Below are 18078 nucleotides of genomic sequence, written 5' to 3' on the forward strand. Positions count from 1 at the left end.
ATGTCGTGTTAATAGTATTTTTGTTAATAGTATCCTAAGTAATAAATATTTCGTAACTTTGAGCCCACAATCGATTCAACAACATTTTAACGAATGTAATTGTCAAGTTTTAAACTTAAATATTGATTATTAACAAAGTTATTGTGTAAAATGTAACTGGGGTGCCATAATACCATCTTCTCCTCTATTATATATAAACAATTAAAATGAAAAATTGATAAAAATTATTTCAAAGAAATCTATAAAAATAAGTATCTACGTTTTTCATATATTTAGAGAAATATAACAAATGTACGTATTTTTAGAAATATTTACTATAAAAATAGATACTGATAAACTAAAATTTCTATGTTTTTTATCTTTCACGTGTAAAGAACATAGAAAACTTTTTTTTATTTTTTATGTTTAAAGGAAAAAATTTTATTTATTTAATTCTATCAAATCAATATCAGAATGTAATATCAAAAAATCTTGATGAAATAGGTGGATTTTTTCTTCTTTTTTTAACCAGAAAATGAGTGATTTTATAATGTCATATTATATAATAAATAATTTTTTTATTTCGTAATTGAATCAAATTATCAGTTTAAAATGCGACCCATCAATGAATTAATTTTCGACGTAATGAATTACCAATCTTAGGAATTCTTTTAAGGGGACGAAGAAAATTTTTGCGAAGTGCAATTTAGTTATGAACACACAGCTCGCTCGTGTTCAATCGTCGTTGTTAAACTTTACGATGTACGCCCGGCGCTAAATGTACGACGACTGAAAATAGAGCCGTTGACGTCAAGGGTACCGAACGCGCGCGCGCACGAGATCGCGACATACAGACATAATGATTGCATTCGGCACAGCGAGCATTACTACTGGCCACGGATTGCGTGCCTGTCGTGTATACGTCGCATAAACGAGCTAAAACGAACCCCACGATGTTAAAACGAGCTACCGTCCTTCCGGTAACTCTTGCGACATATCGATCTCGGTTTAATTTTGGACGTCTTCGAATAGAAGTGAGAGATCGATAACAATCCGATATGTTTGTTATTGTAATAGAGAAAACAGGCGCTGAAGATTGTGAAATACAATCTCTTTCGACCGATACAAGTTTTTAGATGCATCTAAATGATCTAATTTACCGAAAGCGTATTAGATAAAAGAAAGAGCACAATATATGCTACCTGATTAACTGTAAGTGAATTATCTTATTTTTAATTCATGACTAAATTATAAAATACTTTTTAATATAAAAATTTTTGTGTAATCCTAGTTTTTTATTTGACAAATTTCTGATTGTGAGTATTAAATATGTCTTCTATTTTCTATCAATATTTTAAATACTATTATTTTAATATTTCATACGATTCTAAATTTTCATCGCGAAGGGGATGGTTATTTTAGAAACTTAATTTTCCAGACGCACCTATATTCATTCGCACAACTTGTCGGATCGCGATACCGTTCAATTTTCTCACATTTTATCACATCATAATTCATACCTTTGAAAAATTCAAGGGAACATTGCCAACTGGCGAAGTGGCAATATATTCTCACGTAAGATTATTTTGCCAATAATTGTATATAATCAAATACGTAAAGTTACTCACATGAGTTCACCTACGACTGATGTAGCTGAGCTTGCTCTCTTTTCTTTATTGTCAGACACGATCGCAACGAACTTGCAGCGGCATCTCTGTTTTCAAATATTTATTCAAATAGCGCAATTTTACAAGGTAATTTCACCGAAGAAATAGTTTAACGTTCCGCAGATATCTCGCGACAGCGAATCTATTTTTCATCTTACTCCCTCTCGCCCCCTCCTCTGTCTCGAATATAACAGCGACGTATCCGAATTGAGAATTGTTTTTGATCGACTGACTGTAGATAAATAATTGCCGGCGTGTTATACCGAGTGACGTATCGATTGGCGTAGCCTCATTTATATTTATTTAGTTCTCTCGTGCAATGCCGAATAAATATTTCAATTTGCATATTAAATCGAACCTTCCTTTTTCTTTATTTAAACGATACTGTTAATAAATTACGTATTATATATTTAAAAGAGATGCAAATCTTTAATGTCCGGACATAAGGAAGTTTACATATTTTACGAGAACAAACATAATTGTGTATCCAGTATATACATACCTTGATGATGAATATTTTCTTTCTCGTCCATCAAAAATAATAATGTAAGTTAATTAATTTTTTTTTAAGAGAGTTAATTCTTAATCGGATTTTAATATAACAGAATAGAAAATTGATAAATAAAAAATTATAAATTAATAGAAAATTAATAGAAAATTAATAGAAAATTGATAATCTTCGCCTTAAATTTTTTTTCACATTCAGTCAGATGAAAATTCGATTTTTCAGTCGAAAACTTTAAAAAATGTATTCACTCGAGCTTTTCAAGTGCAGCGTAGAAGGCGATGCATCAAGATTCGAGACTTGCTTTCTTTCGGTCGTAAAGCTTACAGCTCGGGAACGAGCTTCGAAAACCGGTTCCAAGACGTATGTGTTTCTCTCATGAACATGAACATGCGTCACATATATCGTGTGCATATGTGGTAAACGACCACAACTCGGCCTGTCAACCGACCGTAGGAAGAAAAAGAACCTCGGTTTTCTTTGCGATTTACGATTCACTGTAAAGTTCATTACGACTGCACCCCGCAACCGAGAGAACTCCATGCATAATTCAACGACATGACTCCCGAAAACAGTACCACGTCTTTCAACTTTTTCATGAAATTTCCATTAGAAATCTCCGTTTCCTTCGACAGCTAGATTCCAAAATCGCTAATGATATTAATAAGGCAAACAACTTTTTAAACTCGTCCTCAAATTTTAGGTCATCTGGACAATTCAGTATCAAAAATAAACGAAGGACATGTCATATATTACACAATATTGAGAAACTGCAATAATACCAAATATAGAAAATTAAAGCCTATTCATGAATTAGTAAGGTAAACGTACAATTATACGTATAACGAACGTGACCCAATTATTAGACGAAATGACAAAAACTTTAAATATTAAGGTTTTAATGATATATGTAGACTCTAAATAAATTCGTCTTATTAAATATTTATAAACAACGAATTTATTTAAAGTCATACATTATTAAAAACTTAATATTACAATTTTTTTGTCCAATAATTGGGTTATGTCCGCTAACTGTTCACCAACTGGTTCATTCATCTTCTAGTATAATCAGGAAGAAAGTAATTCTATTTGAAAAAAGATCGAAAATTTTCCGGGAAAAATGTTTCATATATAATTATATAAAAAATTGACATATTTTATATGCAATTATATATAAAATATGTCCAATATATATAACATTTTTCCCGGGTTAGAACAAAATTTTTATCTATATGATATACATTTATGTATAGCAATTTTTTTATTTTAGAAGCAAATTAATCTATTCGATCTCAAAGTGGTCGCGTGTAAATTCTCGTGCAATTGCATGTTGTAACACAGAGAAAGAATCGCGTGCACGAGCCGCTCTGTCACGTGCAGCGCGATATAGACGAAGGCCCGAGCGGCAAGTGGTGCAGTCGGTTTTCTGCCAGCATCGTGCGTGCATATGCAAGAGAAGGTACGGCTATTCGTATGTATTATGCGTGTGCTGTGTATATCGTGCCCGTGAACGTGAAAGCGCAAAACGCGAAAATCGTCCTTGACGATCGCTCATATACGCGTGAGCCCTCTTGTCTCTTCTCTACCTGGAAACCGGGACACAGAAGCACTACAGCCACGGTTTAAGTGGAGTTTATAATGAAATTTTAAGGCGTGAATCTTAAGCTTTTAAGACTCAAGCCGTAAGAAATTAACCAATGATAATCGATTATGATTGATCATTTTCTTACGACTTAAGGTTTGAAATTTAAATTTAGGCTTTCTACAATAAAATATTATCTAAGTTTCAAGTCTTAAGCCGTAAGAATTTGACCAATTACAGTCGAATGTGAGAAGAATAATCGATTGGTCAATTTTTTACGGCTCAAGACACAAAGCTTGGATAATGGCTTCTAGAAAATCACAAGTTTTATATCTTAAAATTTTATTGTAGACGCCATTTTAAAGAAACAGTGTTCGGACAATGCGATGGGAGACCGCGTGACCGGCACCATGGCACCACGATCACCCTGACCCGTTCCTAATTAATCGCGCCCACCGCAATTAGGCGCGAGCGCAAGCCGAGGATCGTTAATTGAAGAGCCGGCGAAGCTCACTCGCGGCTACGAATATGTCAGTCTACCGAGAACGCTAACTCTGATTAACCGAATTTTCTCCACCGGCTACGTGTTGCGGGTAAGACCGTAATTCGGATAATTTAATTGAGTTGTAGTGCAGCTTCGATCGTTAGTTACCGTGGTTTCGATCGCCGATCGGCTGACACGTTTAGCCCCATGAATGTCGAAAGCGTTGCTCAAAATAAGAGACATTAGTAATCATTCGCATGTATATAAATCAACGTTTTACGCAACTTAGAGTCGAAAAAAGAATTGGTTGACTGAAATTTACTGAAAATAAATCCTCAGACGAATTCGAAGTCGACCTCGAAACCAAAGTTTCCAAGAGCATCCGTTCCAGAGTCTGCTGAAGCTTTCTGAGCGGTATTTCCCGGGATTCCGGCACTCAGAAGCTAATGTGATAACAAGATTGCCGCGAGAGATCGCGTAATTTATCCATCAGAGATTTGAACAAAAACGAGAGCAGACAGATCTATTCTTCTCAAATCTCGCGCAAAGAAAAGCGATTTTTAGAATATCTTTCGCAGCACGAACATTCACTGGTGCTTTGTTCACGCGGATTACTTTACGATTGTCAATTAAAATCGATGATGGATAGGTTGTAGTATACAGAGTGACTTATCAGTGTTATTTTCTATCTCATCTAATTTTCGATGGAACGCAAGAGCGAATTATTTTTATATTTAAAAAAATTTACTAAACTTTTTAATAAATATTTGTTCGAATAGTATTGACTAAATATTTGCTAAATAATGTAAACATATATTTATATGGCTCAAGAACCATTAATTTAAGTATTATTTTTGTATTGAGTAAATATTTATTTATTTTTTGTAAGTAAATGTTATGTTAATATTGTTCAAACAAATATTAAAATTTAGTAAATTTTTCTTCGATGTAATGATCATATACAAGTGAATTTCGTATAGAGATAAAAATCCAAACTGAAACGGAATCTCCTTTAATGTTTATTCTCAAGTGAAAATAAATAGAACGATTTTGCATGCATTCACATGGTAGTGCTATTAATCTTGGCGTATACGGTTTCTATCAATGTAGAAATCGTTTCCAGCCGGTCATCACTTTTCCGGGCTAATTTCAAATCACGCGTTATCGTACCGTTATTAATGTTTTGATTTATACTCGTTCATCCGTCAGTATTTCAAAGTTAAAATTAATCGCGGCGATAGTAACGGTAGTAGTAGTAAAAGCGGATCACTCTGTATCGACATCTGCAAACGTCATCGGCTTAATGACTGGGATAATCGCTCGGAAATCTCCACCAGCGTGTAAGCGGTGCTTTATGAACTCTTTCTGTGTTACCATGCAGCTGCTGGCAGTCGATCGACGAACGGAAAAAGAACGAGTCGCTTTTCTCGAGCGTAAGTGCGTTCCTCTAGGGGAAAGCAAAGCCACACAGGGCATTACATCGCCGATCATCGTCGTGGACGCCATTCCTCGTGATCATACATATCGAGATTACCACTGTCGTTCGTGTGTGCACGCGTTTGTGTCCGTGCTTCTCTCATCTGTGTGCAGTCCCACGTGCAGACGACCATAAATGTTTCATCGAGTCGCCGAGAGACTCGTCTCCGCTCTGCCGGTTGCGCTGCCTCGTCGTTGGAAAAGAAAGTTGGCGCTCGCGATTACATGAGCGGAACGCGCGACAACGGGGGACCCGCGGGCCAGTGAGTTGCAAATTTAGCGTAATTTTGCGTGGCGATGACTTTGCACGCGATGACGTTGACGTTACCGCGATCCGATCCGGTTTATCCGCGGCGGTTTCGAATTGAGGACGATCGGAAGCGAGTAGCGACGAATCAGCTAGGCTTCGTTCGGATTCCACTCGACTGCTCCCCATGTATCACTTTATTCTTAATATTCGATGAGCAACAAGAAAATGGAACATGGGAGGCATGGAAACCTGAAATTCTGATTGTGCCCCTGAAGAGCTTGTTTCAGTTTCGATTAGCTTAATTTTCGATCTTATTCCGCTGGTTGTGAATACGGAAAAGCGGAAGCTTATTGCAGTTTCGATGTCAGATAAACGTAAGAATTTCTTTTTACAGTATCGAGATCGTGTCACTTCAAATCTTGAATGTAATCGACTTTCTAAGGCTGTTGCAAGTTTCTCTGCGACGAGATAGACAGACTGATATTTGAATTATACAGAATTTGTATATTTCAACAATTGTGTAATTCCAATTTTGTGCTACATTAAAATAAGATTAAGATAATCGCGGCTATACATTATTTTTTTTTAAAACTAATCTCAGGCTGTGATATTCTTTTCAAAATATCGAACTTATGCAAAAACACATTAAAAGTACATCAAAACAGGATTAAGATAAGCGCGGTTCTACATTATTTTCTCTGAAAACAAATCAGAGGCCATGATATTCTTTTTAAAGTATCGAGCTGATGCTAAACACATTTATATCGATAAAAAAACCGCTAGAAGCGTGTAACACACTAAACGACGCAGCAGTTTAAACAGAATTGTAGAAAACAATTCGATAGTACTTAAAAAGAGGAGTAAAGAAAGAACGATATACAGTAACATCTAATAATAATAAAATATTTAAACACTGTTTAGTTTATAACACGCCATTAAAAATATTAAAAGTCATATAATATTTCATGTTAATGGAGTTTCAACAGACTCTTTATGATCTATAAGTACATGAACGTCGAAATTTAATTTTAATTGCAAGAACGACTTTAATCTGAAGATTCTTAATACAAACTATATTTTTATTTTGTGATTTTATTTTTTGCTATAAAAACAATTTCTACAATATTCTGATTTTACGCCATGAATGCACTTTCTATGTCAAATTTTAAATTCTATCGTTCCAAAGCTAATTACGAAATTGTATCGTAAGGAATTGTGGAAAGTAAAACCCAAAACATTTCAGACAAAAATTTCAGGATTTTTTTTAAGATATTGAAATTCTTGAAACATTTTGATTTTACTCTCTACAATGTCGACAGATCGCAACTGCATATTCTGCATCTGCCGTTTGCATCGTGATGCATTAAAAGGCGTTTGATCGCGCGGCACATCGTCTCGCCGAGCGGCGCCTCGGCGCCGTAATCCATGGTAATTCGTAAAAGAGCTGAGGCCTTGTTAGAACGCGCCGGAGCTCGCAGCGAAGAGTAGATTTCCACGTTGCCCTTAATCGGAATTTATTAACCGTGGCAAAAGTGCAAGTACCGCACGGAATTACATTGGATTGGATAACGCTCGCGCGTCGCTTATTATGCACCTTGATATCGCTCACCCCGGGAAATTTCTTATGCAATGGCTAGACGGTAACAATAGCTGACATGAGAGAAGTGACCTCTTATTTTTAGAAGCGATATCACGAGAGAATTTGATCTGCTCAATTATCGTTTAACGCTATCTTGATCAAATAACGAGAGTATGTCAAGGCAAGAAATCGATAAAAAAATATTATTAAAATGTATTAAATTATTAGAAAAATATTATAAATTTTTAAATTTAATAAATTCCTACGGTTTATGTAAACTTATTTATTTCAATTACTTCGATATTTGTAAAAGAGATTTTAGCAAGTATCATAAATTTATGACAGATGTTGCATAGGTCTGGATTCTTCGAGTAAACAAATTGTGGAAGTCTTTCTAGAAGATACGGTGATCCATAGTAAACGGCTATCAAGAGACCTCGTTTATGTTGCTAATTGACATTAATCTACGTGGAACAAAGTTGACAGGCGCGCGAGTCTAGTCCGCTGGCGAATTAATCGGATTATGTCTCGTGCGAGTCCGGCTTGTCAATTTATTAGATCTATTCGTGACGACGCGGGCGATGCATCATCATGATCATCCTCATCATCGCGTCACCTCGATTGTCTCTCAACAGGCTTGCGCTCCTTCGTAAATCAGCGCGCTCTGTTTTGTCACGTACTTTCCTATTTATTCATCGATCATCGAGGATCGTAAAAATATCGCGCGCGAAAATCGTGTCTTGATCTATCAATCGATCCGATATGAAAGAAAGCAAAAAATCTGTTCCGCCGCAGTCGGAGGACCGAGAAGCTAATCAAGATGAAAAATGCTGTTGTTAAGATTTTTTGCACTGCTGCTATCACCAAGAACGTTATAATTAGCTCTGATCACTTTTGATAAAAGTGCGGTATCAATACACTGACACAAATAATATCAGTCAATTTCTCGGTTAACAATTAATGCAAATATTTTCTTATAAATTCATAAATCATCTCTTATGTAAGACTACCATTTTGCAATAACATATTATATCTCTACATCTGTGTTTACACGAACGTTCAGAGTAACAGCAGCGTTTGCGAAGCACCATTGCTAAATTGACGCGCATTCATTAAGGATTGATCGCTCAGCTATTAACGGCGCGTCACCGGCGCGAATGACGGCGTAATTGGCTCGTGGTTGTGTTGATATTCCTGCGATACTTCTTTTCGACCTGTGATCATCGAAAGTGCGATGTATGAAAACAATGACTACGTTTACACCGTGCATTTAGGCCTATACAATAGATGTCCTTGTTTATCCTGTAGGTTAAACAAAGACATCTATCGTATAGGTCGCGGACTAAGCGTACGGTGTAAACGTAGCCAATAATACTGCACCGTTGGAATTTTCCCAACCCTTGATAGATGTAACAAGTAACATTTATATATGTACATATGAAGAAGTTATATTTAGAGCATATAATGCAGCTGTTGCGATGTTCGACTCGCTTCGAGGTTTTAATTGAGTCTGAGCGACATTTGATTAGGATCTCCATTAGGATTTCCTTTCTCTTGGTCATTGTATATACTTCATAATAGATTTTATTGCGACATTTAAGCGTTGCTATAAATATTGCCTTGAATATTTCTAAGCATATATGTATATTGAAGTGTTTCCTATTTGAACTTTAAAAACGATCGTTTTTAACGCAAAAAATACTTATTTGATTAGAAGTTTTTAATTACATATTAAAATTATAAAAGCTGCAAACATCTTTTATATTGTTTAGGCAATATTTTAAATTATAATATTGCATTTCTGATATTTATAAATGTATTTTATGTTGTATATAAACTGTTTTTAGCAGTGTACTATTTATAATTTCGGATAGCTAATATTTATATATATATATATATATATAATCGACATATTGAAAAATTAATAGGCATTTTTTTTTAAACTATTGAATTATTTATTAAAATAAAAGACATTGTTTAAGAATGATAAAGACTTGCGAAATGACTGAATCTTAATTTTTATTTTCATTATACTTCATACGTTTCAGAAGAATCGACGAAAATTGAGACGTATATCGGTTGCGTCATGTCTTTATTTCCGCAAGCTTCTGCACGAAGAAGCTACCGCGCGGTTTGATGAGTCACAATGAAAGTATTTATCGCCTAGCGTTTCGTTTAAGTATACGCCGTTACTCGGATCACGATTTGTGATACAAGACGTCGAGGACGACCTGAATTCATGAAATGAAAAAAATTCAATTTGCAGGAAGAAAAAAAATATTCTTTCAAAATTGAAGTAGCGCTATCGCTCAAAATTTAACATCTTTTATCAGATATCAATTAGCGTTTATGAGAGAAAATTATGGCAAACTGAGATAAACAATTTTAATTTTGCACATTTACAAGGAAAAATGATTACGTGAAAAGATTCGATTCGCGAGATGTGAATTTAAATCGTAGTTGCGAATGTAATCTTAGGATGGTAACTAGATTTCGCTGACTGTGATAATACTTTTGCTCGCGTGGAAACTTTGCCGAGAACGAGAATTGCATCTGGAAAAAGAATGTCTGGATTAGACCGTAAAATTAAGTGCAATAAGGTAAACGTAATTCACATGCTGCTTTTTATCCCAGGAAAAATTTAAATCAGAATAAAACGGTTGGCATTAAGGCAACTATATTTTTAAACAAATTTTTTATATGACAATTTATAAATTGGAGAGAATAACGAATTTAATATCGAATATAAAATTATTTGTGAAGAGGGTTTTGAAGGTTTTTAAGCTACGCGATTTGTACAAGGTGACAATCGAAAAGTTATTGAAGATAAATAGCTTATACTTTACACAATGAATGGATAGAATAAAATAAATATTATTAAAAAAATCTGTCATTTTTATTAGCCCATACTACAAAAAAATACACATTTATACATTTGTTTTTATTATCCAAATCCTTTAGATGGTTATCAGTTCTAAAATATATATTAGGTAGCCGAATGGTTGACTTTTTTCATAATATTTATTTTTGCAAGTTTATATATACTTTCAAATACGATAGAGAACGCTATGGTCAAAGTTAAATGTTTCAAATAATACAATATATATTCTTTATTAAATTAATTTATTTCAAACATGATTGCGCGCCGATCACTTTTGGACTTTTAACACAATCAGTCTCAGAAACGCTAATAATCCCTCTAAATTAAATTAGAGAAACTGTAAAGAACTTATTGCGAAATTTATATATACGGTCGTTTCTTAAGTTTTAATAATGTTTACATATAACGCGTTCTCTCTATACATATAAATTATTACGAGGAATATTTCCGAAGCCTCAGTGGTCGAGTTGGTTAAGATACTTGTCCCGAAAAGTCGAGAAGTTCGAAACCTGGCTGAGGTAATATTTTTCGCAATAAATTCTTTACAGTTTTTTTTTCTAATTTAATTTAGCGGGGATTATTAGCGTTTCAGACTTATAATTATGTTGAAAGTTCGAAAGTTATCGGCGCAATCTGAAATAAATTGATTTAATAAAGAGTAATATATTGTATTATTCGAAACATCTAACTTTGACCGTGATGGCATTCTCTATTTGATGTATTCACATCATATACGGTCGTTTCTTAAGTCTTAATAATATTTATATATGCTTTCTTTTTGCTAAAATGATAAATTTCTTTGTAGAATAGTTTATTTCATTCTGTTCATTTTTATTACAAAATAACAGTTGTTTACGTTCAGCAATTTTCTCATTGTTGCCTGTATTTGCGTTGAAGCGACCCAGTGACCCAGCATCATATTCGTCAGAACCGAGAATGTGAAATAAATATTTCGTGATTTTTATTGGTACATTATGATTTAATGGCACACAATTAGTAGTCGTGCACTCTTCTCACGTCGCGCCGCGCGAGGACATTATTCATCAGGAAACTACCCTCGGTACGATCCGCGAGCTGCAATTACGTCGCGTTATTACAGCAATAACCCGCAAGGATGCGAATGATATTTTTCCCCGTGCACGCAAATGCGCTTCAGCCGGTCGAATCCGGTTTGTAAATTTCGTAGTGATAAGAAAACTAAACGCGATAGTGGCTCTTCCCCATTGAAGCCCGACACCTGAGCCAGCCGTTTTGTAATTACTACTGTTTCTTGTTTGATCTAAATGCAGAGTAAACACGCTCACCTGCCGCATTAGTCTAATTACTGTACGTGCTTCGCATTGTTCTCCGAGTGTCTTGCTCATAATTATATTGTTAGCTGCACATTTTCCTTGCCTCCGTTGTTCGTCGCGTCTGTCATTACGCATCCCACGTATGACACGCTGTGACACGATAGATCGCTTTATCCGGCATTAAGTTAAAAAAAAAACGGAGACTATATAGTATTCTGCGTGAATGGAAAACTCGGTACACCGACTATCGAGAGTAAGACTATCGATTCGCCACGTTTAACCGTCATGGAAAATTATCTATTAATTTTTTTTTTTAATTCCGCGACTCGGAATTCTTACCGTATTTTTTTTTTTTAATATGTCGACATCTCGCTCGTTTCCGCAGTCTCGTATCCGTAAACTGCGCTTTTACTACGACCGACTGACTCAAATGGCAGTCGATTAAGTTCGAAGGTTGACACCTTCAAGATCGTCGCGCTTTGTTTCTACGATCTGACCTGGTTTCTTTTTTTTTCTCTGTCCCTGTATGGCTACAGTATTCGTGAGAATACGGTGAACGGCTTGGTACCTGCCGGCGATTGTAAGATTTGCAAGGATACGAGAGACGAGCCGAAGGATTCCGAGGGTGCGTCCCTGCTCTGTGCACTGAAACCGCGTAAGCGCAAGGAACGTCGCGAATCCTGCTGCCAAGAACGGAAGCTAATAAGGTATAATTGCATACTAAAAATCATACAGATCCTTCAGTGTCATTCATAACATTCTTAACTCTAGAACACACAACATTCCGAAAAATTCTGGAAACTCACCCTATGGGTTTGGAAGACCCACTGTAACTTCAATTTAGATAAATATTTTTAAACTTTTTTTATTTTGAAATTCTGAGATTTAGAAATATATCTGCATAGATTGTAATGCCAAAAAGTTTTATATTGTTAAATTATAAAATAAAATTCTCCCTTTTCTTTTCTTCGTGTACGGAACAAGTGAAATTTCGATTGGCTCTGAGAAACTCATGTGTGTTTGAAAGTTAATTTGTCCTTATTGTTAGCGAATTTTGATGTCGCTAAACATTATGTTTCGACGAACTAAACGTCTTGAATTGGATTGAATTATTATTTATTGATGAAATCAATTTCATAATTTGTGTAAATTTTATCGCGTGCCTAGATGTCACAAGTTTCTCCAAAACATTTACTATTTATTTTAAATGTCGTGTTAATTATATCGTGTTAATTATAAAATGTAATGGCCTGTTAAATATAATAATTGTGAGAACGTTTTACACATGCGATAAAAGATAACTGATAAATTATTCCGAATTTCACTTAGTTTTGATTTCTCTCATTTGCGTGCTATTAAATTGGCTTTACTGTCAACAATAAATATTGAATTCGAATTTGCATACAAGAATTATCGCGACGCAAAAATGTAAAATGTCCATTTGCTAAGTTTTCTTGCAAGTACGACTTGAATTCATATGTTTGCGAATACTGTTCGTCGTTACTAGCATTGCATTACGGCGAATTAGAAAAAAAACATTGTACATAGAATGCCACGACTATGTCTTTCAGGAGTAGCAGTGAAGAACGTGTTCTTGACAGTCCCACCGACATCGCGGATACGATCAGACGTGTGAGCAGCCACGAAGATTTCAATAGCCAGGAACATTTGCACATTTTATCGCAACTCGGTCAAGACATGGGTCACGGTGTGGTGAGTGTATAATCGCAATAGTTAAGGTTCGACTCTAAAAAAAATAACATTTTTGTATAATTTTTATATAATTATTAAATATACCAGACCTCTCTCTCTTATATATAATTCTAAAAAGGCATTGCTAATAGAACTAATTATCTATTAATAAACGTTCTTTATCTCATTGTCAAATCTATCAAAAGTTTAATTATCGCATAATACATAATATTTATGTCATTTTATGTATTAATTATGTAGAAAGTATTTTGTGATATATAATAAATTAATATTTTAAGAGTTACACAATTTTATTATAAGCAAAATGCAAGCTTTTAGCAATTACTAATTGATTCATAATTTGATATGACACAGAGATGTGGCGGATTACCGCTCCATGAGAGAACCAACGTTTCGCCAGTGTCGAAAAAATCGTCGTCAGTACCATCGCCGTGCGAAGTAGTTGTGGCGACTGAAAAATTTGATTGCGACGCCGAAAAATTGAGAAATAGCGAACGCTTTAGCAGAAGTCTTACCCCGAGAGGTAGAAGACAAGCACGCAGAAGAAGAGTGCACAGAATCCCAGATACTGACCAGAGTTCCAGCAAGGTAAATAAAATCGCGTAAAGGAGCCACGGCAGTGCCTCGCACTATGATGCTACGCTTTGTCTTAGCGCCGAGACACTACCGTGTCTCCTGATCTTTCAATATTTTCATTACAGAGAAACGTTAATTAATATTTAGTCTCATATATAATATTTATATGGTGTTAAAAAGTTAATTTTAATTAAAATTTAATCCTAGTAAAATAGATTCCGATATATTCCATAAAAGTTACATTCTGAAAATTAGTATAATTAAATTTTGATCTAATCATGAAATTCGCAAATTATGAAATTATATATATGACATTTTTAATAGCAATAGGACTTTATAGATGTTGAAGACTTTATAGATGTTGATATTACGAGGCTTAAAATAATTAATATACTGCATATCACGAATTACATTTGATAAGAAAAATAAAGAGTTTGATTTCATTAGGAAAACGAAGAGGAATCTGAAAATATGTACATCTCCAATGTATCACCGAGTCCTAATAGTCATAATGACTCGCCAGCTCAAAGCTTCTTGGAAATGTTAAGCAGCGGACCGAGCAGATCACCTTCGCCGGCTCGTCCACCCACTGTCGATCACGAGGACGTTAATAATCCCAGTTTGACTAATTGGGGCTTTCAACATTTGGAAGGAAATGTAGATATCTAAATTAATTAAAAATTAGAGATCATGTAACGATAATTATTAAGAAATTATACTACATAAAATTATAAACAATTAAATGTAATTTCAACCTAAAGATTAAGAATTATGTGAATGGAGATATACAGACGAAATTGTATATATGAGTCAAGATTTTTATAAAAAAATTAATGTTTAAACTTTTTTACGTGTATTAATTATATATATCAAATGGAATTTGCAGGAAGAAGCCGCGGACGCTCGAGTGGAAGCTATGCTCTCGCCAAGGAACTCACTGTTGCTCCCCAGGAGATTTTACTCCGAAGAGGAAATACAATCAAACACGCTTAGCCCATCGGAAATGGGACTAAAAAATCTTGCGAAACACATTAACGGCCTGAAGAAGAAGATCAAAAAGTATGAGGATGAGTTTGAGGAAAACTTCGGCTATCGACCGAGTCATTCTGACAAAATGAGCAATCGCGACATCAAACGGCTATGCACGGAGCTGAATAAGCTTCGAAAAGAACACAAGTTATTGAAGGAAGATCCAATAGGTGCGCTTCTAGCCAATGCCAACAATCGACTGAATACTACCGGCAGTCCTGTAAACAATAACAATGGCCACGAGAAATCTCAGACAACGTCGATAGAGGAAGTGATCAAGGAAGCGGAGAAAAAACTTAGCGAGAAGCGTATCAAGTACAACCGGCCCGATAATATGGATGAACTCAATTACGAGCAATTATTAGAGGAAAAGACAGCCGTGCAAAAAGCATTGCTCCATATTGAGAACACTTTCGGCAGGCCAGTTTGTAAGGAAGACAGAGCAGTTGTTCGACCATTATACGACCGGTACAGGACTTTAAAAAGACTGCTCATTAGAGCGGGCGCGGTAAGAACAATTAATTGTTGTTAACTAAATATAATTTAAAATAAATTTTTGGAGAAAAATGACTGTGTTCTGTACATGTTGTAGTGTAAAAACAAGGACAGCGTTACCGAACTGGCCACGATCCTAGAGCACGAAACGATGGATTTTACGTCATCGAATCTTCCAGGAAATCCTGTAGAGACTGATAGAAGAGCCAGCGAGCCTGATATGTCACATCGAGGCATCTTGGATTGTATCGATCCCGTAGATCAATTGCCAACTGATAGTGATAGTCAGCATAGCAGTAGCGATGCCGGTGAAGGTCTTCACGCAATGTACTTTTTTAGCTTCTATTTACTTATTATTGTAACTTTTCTCTGCAATCTGGGTCTTTTGCACAAGCGTCTGGCACAAACGAAATTTTATTTTGAAATTTCTCCAAAATAAAGAAGGAATTCAGTTTCCCCTCTCTAAAAATATTTTGTTAAAAACTATTTAATAATGTAATAGAGATGTTAAAAAGTAATGAATTTTTCCACATTTGAAAATCTATAACAGCAAAATAAAAGATTGCAAACGGGGAAAAAAATAGAATTACAGACAAAGGATTAATTATATACTTATGCTCTCAGAAAAGATTTATAAAAACATTAGAAACTATTTCTAATGAAAAAACAACATCTAACTGAAAGGTATTTGTCGTCAATTTTCATTAAATGTTATCTCTTCTTTTTAGAGAAGAATTATTGATACAACAACGAGCTACTCGAGAAGAGAAGAAGCGGCTTCGTAGAGCGTTGAAAGAATTAGAAGCGCAATTTGAAGCTCGGGCTGGCCGCCGTATGCAACGCGAGGATCGTGGACCGCAAGTCACTACCGTGTATGAATCATACAAGCAGGCGAAAGCAAAATTGAGACTGATCGACGCCCTCATAGCCAAAAAGGCTTGACGTAGTATTTAATTCACGAGTAATGAAGAACTGATTTGAAACAACATAGTTGAAACTTTAAATGATCTTTAAACGTCTGTAAAAAGATGTGCCACGCAGGCACATTCATCGCCATCTGCAATTTCAGCATTATGCGATCATGATTAAAAAGGCCTGAAGAGAAGCAATATCTGCCTGAATGAAGAATACTACTGTAACGCAACGAGAATTTATCGTATAGAATCAAAAGATTTCGAGAACAAAAACATGAAAGTGAACAATGCATTCACTTTCTAGTGTAAGATTTACTTCGCTTTCATAAAATCATGCGTGCCGTATATTCTCTTATGCGGTTTTCTTTCGATCGCAGAGTTCGTTCGCGTTACGACGCTGGGAAAATAATACCGAATGTTTTCAATGTTTAAAGTAATGCATCTTTTTTATAACATCGTTTTTGAAACATCGATATATTGAAAGTGCGCATAAACGGACAACTTATAGTGAGCAATAGTATGTCTACAGAATAAAAGCATGGTAGTACATTTGAACTCTTTAAACATTAATAATTCTACAATTTAAACTGATTATTACGACGTAATATAAAATAATTGTTCGATGATATAATCGCGTATCATTGTACATTTTGTATTTAACGTATTCATTTGCAATGGAAGATTTCCATTTGATTGTCCTCCATTCATTTCATTGTATATGCAGCATTAATGATACATATTTTACGTTAACGAGAAATTGGATGCTTATTTTGATACATTTACAGTTCATGAAATTGATACAGTTACAAATATATAAAAAAAATGTACTTATATTTTATATGTATATATATATATTTGTTGCAAAGATTTCTAAACTTGTTTGTACTTAAAATATCAAGTTTTATAGCGGTTAACGCAAAAACAGATATCGAACGAACGAAGCCCAATTTGTCATTTTGAATCGTTAAAACAAATCAAGATTTTTCCGACAAATATAACGATGTATATCATACAAATGTGAGAAACATGTCAGACGGCACATTTATTTCATAGTGTCTATATATAATTTTATTTTTCTAATATTTATATTTTGGAAGGAATAGTATATATTTTTTAATTTCGTTATTGAGAGAAGTGTTTAGTTTTATTGCTCGTAAAGAGTCGATTGAATTTTTCTCACTGACGATAAACTTGACGATTATCGTAAGATCGATAAGACTTGAAAAAGAAAAGATAGGAGAGAACGGGTATCCATATAATGATTAACGCGTTTATAATGGACCCGATATTTATTTTATCATAATGCTGAAAGAGTAAAGAACGAATCTGTGGGGTTATATTCGTAATATGAGTACCTTGTAAGAGATATCACATGTTGTAATATTGTAGAGTACTATAAAATGTTACGATCTTAATAACGTATTAAAAGAGAAAGAAAAAAAAGAATATTCACTAAGAGAAGCTCGTTGATTTTTGCGTTTATATTTTTGTACAAGTACGATTTTAAGGCCGTTCGCAATGTATACACACACAACCGACTAGGGACTACTATCGTAAAAACGCCTTAAAATTCCACTTGGATCGATTTTTTCACATAGAATCTCGAGAATCAAGGGTGCTAATGGCTTGAGTTCTACCGTATGCCGACTAATATGA

The 18078-nt window shown here is 34.7% G+C and overlaps 1 protein-coding gene across 1 annotated transcript in view; it reads left to right on the top strand.

Annotated features, from left to right (window-relative positions):
* LOC108720766 (protein FAM13A) overlaps positions 1 to 17187 on the top strand; it is a 39240-nt gene extending 22053 nt beyond the window's left edge. Inside the window, exons 5-11 of the mRNA XM_018444932.1 lie at positions 12232 to 12402; positions 13267 to 13408; positions 13763 to 13996; positions 14432 to 14641; positions 14871 to 15521; positions 15606 to 15832; positions 16228 to 17187. Coding sequence (XP_018300434.1) covers positions 12232 to 12402; positions 13267 to 13408; positions 13763 to 13996; positions 14432 to 14641; positions 14871 to 15521; positions 15606 to 15832; positions 16228 to 16450 — 1858 coding nt within the window. The 3' untranslated portion in view covers positions 16451 to 17187. The remainder of the gene's footprint in view (positions 1 to 12231; positions 12403 to 13266; positions 13409 to 13762; positions 13997 to 14431; positions 14642 to 14870; positions 15522 to 15605; positions 15833 to 16227) is intronic.
* Positions 17188 to 18078: the final 891 nt, after the last annotated feature.

The sequence above is a fragment of the Mycetomoellerius zeteki genome, unplaced genomic scaffold, assembly GCF_001594055.1.
Source record: "Mycetomoellerius zeteki isolate Tzet28-1 unplaced genomic scaffold, Tzet1.0 scaffold155, whole genome shotgun sequence".
Lineage (NCBI taxonomy): Eukaryota > Metazoa > Arthropoda > Insecta > Hymenoptera > Formicidae > Mycetomoellerius > Mycetomoellerius zeteki.